This window comes from Argentina silus (assembly GCF_951799395.1).
Source record: "Argentina silus genome assembly, chromosome: 12".
Classification (NCBI taxonomy): domain Eukaryota; kingdom Metazoa; phylum Chordata; class Actinopteri; order Argentiniformes; family Argentinidae; genus Argentina; species Argentina silus.
In genome coordinates, this window is record NC_139666.1 from 1,137,000 (window position 1) to 1,141,999 (window position 5,000).

Genomic DNA, 5,000 nt, shown 5'->3' on the forward strand with positions numbered 1-5,000 from the left:
GTGACCTGCACACTGACTGGAGGACGGTGGTTCTGTCTCCTTGTGTGTTCCGGGTCATCTACATTGTGTAGGAGCAGGTTGCTCTATCCCATGGTCCCGGAGATGTTGAACCCTGAGCCTATCCAGGCGTTCTAATGATGATTACCTGCACAGCACGACTCACAGCTGATTGGAGGACGTTCTTAACACTATTGCCTCCACAGGACACCATGTGACACTTTAAAAATAATAAAATAACTCTCTATAAAAATAAAATAACTGCTGTTGTGAAACCCATGAACCCCTTCCTTCCCTGGCTGTTCCTAAACGTCTGTTTTTAACATGGCCCCCCTCCTTCCCTGGCTGTTCCTAAACGTCTGTTTTTAACATGCCCCCCCCCTTCCCTGGCTGTTCCTAAACGTCTGTTTTTAACATGGCCCCCCTCCTTCCCTGGCTGTTCCTAAACGTCTGTTTTTAACATGGCCCCCCACCTTCCCTGACTGTTCCTAAACGTCTGTTTTTAACATGCCCCCCCCCTTCCCTGGCTGTTCCTAAACGTCTGTTTTTAACATGGCCCCCCTCCTTCCCTGACTGTTCCTAAACGTCTGTTTTTAACATGCCCCCCCCCCTTCCCTGACTGTTCCTAAACGTCTGTTTTTAACATGCCCCCCCCCCCTCCCTGACTGTTCCTAAACGTCTGTTTTTAACATGTTGTTGAGTTGTTACAATTTCAAAAGGGGAGTTTAAGGGGAGTTTAAGGGGAGTTAAAGGGGAGTTAAAGGGGAGGGGCTGGTAGCTCTCTGGCCGTGCTGGACGGTGTCTTACGTAGGGGAGTTAAAGGGGAGTTAAAGGAGAGTTAAAGGGGAGTTAAAGGGGAGTTAAAGGGGAGTTAAAGGAGAGTTAAAGGGGAGTTAAAGGGGAGTTAAAGGAGAGTTAAAGGGGAGTTAAAGGGGAGTTAAAGGGGAGTTTAAGGGGAGTTAAAGGGGAGTTAAAGGGGAGTTAAAGGGGAGGGGCTGGTAGCTCTCTGGCCAGGCCGTGCTGGACGGTGTCTTACGTAGGGGAGTTAAAGGGGAGTTAAAGGGGAGTTAAAGGGGAGGGGCTGGTAGCTCTCTGGCCAGGCCGTGCTGGACGGTGTCTTACGTAGATGCTGTCCTTCTGGTAGCGCAGGTAGAGGTTGTGCATGATGGCGGCTTCGTGCAGCTCGGCTAAGGTGGACATGTCCTCCACGCCGCTGACACTGGAGGGGTGCATGGGGAAGAGCCTCTCTCTGCTCAGCTCCGCCGGCTGGAGGGACATCACCTGACACACACACAACAACAACAACAACAACCGTGTCCTTATTTCATTGCAGTACTGCGTATGTACAGGACCAGTCAGAAGTTTGGACACACCTTCTCATTCGATGGTTTTTCTTTATTTTGATTATTTTCTACATTGTAGATCAAAACTATGAAGGAACACATATGGAATTATGTAGCAAACAAAAAAGTGTTAAACAAACCAGAATGTGTTTTATATTTTAGATTCTTCAAAGTAGCCACCTTTTGCTTTGATGACAGCTTTGCACACTCTTGGCAAGTTGTGTCCAAACTTTTGACTGGTACTGTATATTATTGTATTATTTGTATTATTTGTATTTTGTATGCTGCATTGTCATGGAACCGAGCCCAAGAATTCTACTCCCTGCACTCGTGTACGAGACGTAACAAATAAACGTGAAACTTGAAACTTGAAACTTGAACAACCACTAGTAAAAATGTATGGTGAAGCCTTTAATTCCCCGGGAACCAGGGTTGTGAAACACTGCCTGAGGGAACAGCCTCGGGCCTAATATGGCCAACGCTTCAGGGGGTTAACCAGGGCCAGGCAGGCCCAGACAACACTGAGGGAAGGAGCTGGTACACTGCAAACCTCTCATAGTCATACTACACCACACGGAACACTGACTTTACACCATGGTCTATGACCGTGTGTGGGTGTTTGTGTGTGTGTGTGTGTGTGTGTGTTTGTGTGTGTGTGTGTGTGTGGGTGGGTGGGTGGGTGTGTGTGTGTGTGTGTGTGTGTTTGTGTGTGTGTGTGTGTGGGTGGGTGGGTGAAGCAAAGACATGCCCCTACTGATGTTCCCATACCGCAAAATCCCTGAGTTTCCTGTATAATCTCTGCCCATACCTGCTCTTCACCCAGACACGCTCAGAACCAAGGCCCTGCCGCATTCTTGAGACATGGCCAATAAGACACAGGCTGGGCCGGGGCTTGGCCAATAAGACACAGGCTGGGCCGGGGCTCGGCCAATAAGACACAGGCTGGGCCGGGGCTCGGCCAATAAGACACAGGCTGGGCCGGTTGATGACCCCGTCCTTAACTCCTTATCTCAACATCCAGAAGCCTCTCTCTCTTATTTCTGGGGTATTCTCTACAGTGTGTGTGTGTGTGTGTGTGTGTGTGTGTGTGTGTGTGTGTGTGTGTGTGTGTGTGTGTGTGTGCGTGCGTGCGTGTGTGTGTGTGTGTATGTGTGTGTGTGTGTGTGTGTGTGTGTGTGTGTGTGTGTGTGTCTGTGCCCTAGGGCCTTCACTAAGCCTCCTCTTCAACATGCCACTTGTGAACATGGAACCCTGTAATTCCGTAGCAGGCCCCCCCCCCCCCCCCTCCCCCCCCCTCTCCCTCCCCCCCCCCACCCCCTTCCCCGCCCAGTTGGAAGGCACGCCTCCGTCATAATCACAGAGCAGTTTCCCTGCTACAGTTACCGTGTTCAAGTGCTACTTATTACTAGGAAATGGTACATGTGCTCTTTCGCTAAGCTAATTACAAAGACTGACATTATTTAGACTGACAGAAGAGGACAAAAGGACCTGAGTTCCAGGCGTATGATGGGGTTGTCTGTGTTGTGAGGAGAGAGCATCAAGGCATTACATAAGTCCTGGAGGCTGTTAGTGCTTTTAAGTGATGCTCTCTTGCTCTTTGAGTATATAATTACACATGAGTGGCCTTCTAGATTTATCACTGGGGTTGAGGAATTCCAAGAGAGAGAGAGAGAGAGAGAGAGAGAGAGACAGAGAGAGAGAGAGACGGAGAGAGAGACAGAGAGAGAGAGAGAGAGAGAGAGAGAGAAAGAAAGACAGAGAGAGAGAGAGATGGAGAGAGAGAGAGAGAAAGAGACACAGACAGAGAGAGAGAGAGACGGAGAGAGAGAGAGAGAGAGAGAGAGAGAGAGAGAAAGAAAGACAGAGAGAGAGAGAGATGGAGAGAGAGAGAGAGAGAGAGAGAGAGAAAGAGACACAGACAGAGAGAGAGAGACAGAGAGAGAGAGAGAGAGAGAGAGAAAGAGAGAGACAGAGAGAGAGAGAGACGGAGAGAGAGAGAGAAAGACACAGACAGAGAGAGAGAGAGAGACAGAGAGAGAGATGGAGAGAGAGAGAGAGAGAAGGAGGATTTGCCTGTGCGTGTGTTTGTGTATGTGTTTGTGTGCGTGCGCATGTGCGTGTGCGTGTGCGTGTGCGTGTGTGTGTGTGTGTGTGTGTGTGTGTGTGTGACAGTAGTCATCCCTCATCTCTTTGACCCTATTAACCTCATCACAGTCTCTGGGATATGCCAGGGAGGAGGGAGGAGGAGGGAGGAGGAGGGAGGAGGGAGGAGGAGGGAGGAGGGGGGAGGAGGGGGGAGGAGGAGGAGGAGGGAGGGTTCCTCAGCGTGTGGCAGTGGCACTTGATGGGAAATGGCTTCTTGGTCGATACAGCTGACTGTGTGGGCTGTGGTTGTGGTGGATGCATTACTGTTACTGAGGGGAGGAGGGTTTCAGATAGCTGCTCTGACGGGGGGGGTTTAGAGAGCTGCTCTGACGGGGGGGGTTTAGAGAGCTGCTCTGCTCTGTCCCCGTGGGGGGGGGGTTTCAGATAGCTGCTCTGACGGGGGGGGGTTTAGAGAGCTGCTCTGCTCTGTCCCCGTGGGGGGGGGGGTTTCAGAGAGCTGCTCTGCTCTGTCCCCGTGGGGGGGGGGTTTCAGAGAGCTGCTGTGTCAGCACACACACCGGGACCACAGGGACCCTAGCAGCACCGGACCGTAAAGGACGGGCCATGGGCGTGGTGGGGGAGGTGGGCATGGTGGGGGAGGTGGGGGTCATATGACACGTGAGGAGATACTAGATATCGGCTGCCGATCCTAACCGATCTCATTCCAGGAGATGATGAAGTGTGTATTGACATCTGTCACGTTTGAATCTTTGTCATTGCCTGTGTGCCTCTCCCAGAGGAGGGGGGGGGGGGGGGGGGGCAGACATCGGAGGACGGGCTCATTGTGATGCCTAGAACGGAATGGTATCAAATAAATATTCCTCATTCCGTTCCATGCATTACAATGAGCCTGTCCTCCGATGTCTACCTCCACCAGCCTCCCCTGCATTACAATGAGCCTGTCCTCCGATGTCTACCTCCACCAGCCTCCCCTGCATTACAATGAGCCTGTCCTCCGATGTCTACCTCCACCAGCCTCCTCATTAATATGCATCAGGAGATTACAGGAGATCAAATTCCTGGAGGAACCTAGAGGCCCCCATAATGTACACCCCCATCGTATTCCAATCTAATATACATCCACGGTATTAGAATCTAAGTCTGTAGTCGCATCTAGATAGATAGATAGATATTCAGTGTTATAAGTTTGGAGTACTGAATGGTTATAAACACTGGAGTAAACACTGTTATAAACTGTTATAAACATTGGAGTACTGAATGGTTGATATAAATATCTACTGTCACATAGTGTCATATATCCAGAGGAATGTAACGCACCGTGAGCTCATCGTGGGCTGTAATACACTCAGATCAGAGCATGATAACAAATCACTCAGATCAGAGCATGATAACAAATCACTCCTCCTTGAACCCCTTAAAGAGCCGGTCTCCCGATGACACAATGGAGTGATGTCATCGACGTCACCAGATGAGGTCCGAGGCTTCCAGATTTACACCCTCTCCTCCAGCTAGCCCTCGCTAACCCTCCCTGTCCCACTCTAGTCTATGAGGTCT

At 50.5% G+C, this 5,000-nt stretch overlaps 1 protein-coding gene across 1 annotated transcript in view; it reads right to left on the minus strand.

Moving 5' to 3' along the window:
• myo10l3 (myosin X, like 3) overlaps positions 1–1,275 on the minus strand; it is a gene marked incomplete at its 5' end in the record, with an annotated part of 49,003 nt that extends 47,728 nt beyond the window's left edge. The window contains one exon of the mRNA XM_083682029.1: positions 1,120–1,275. Within this exon, the coding sequence (XP_083538155.1) occupies positions 1,120–1,275 (156 nt within the window). The remainder of the gene's footprint in view (positions 1–1,119) is intronic.
• Between the last annotated feature and the right edge of the window lie 3,725 nt (positions 1,276–5,000).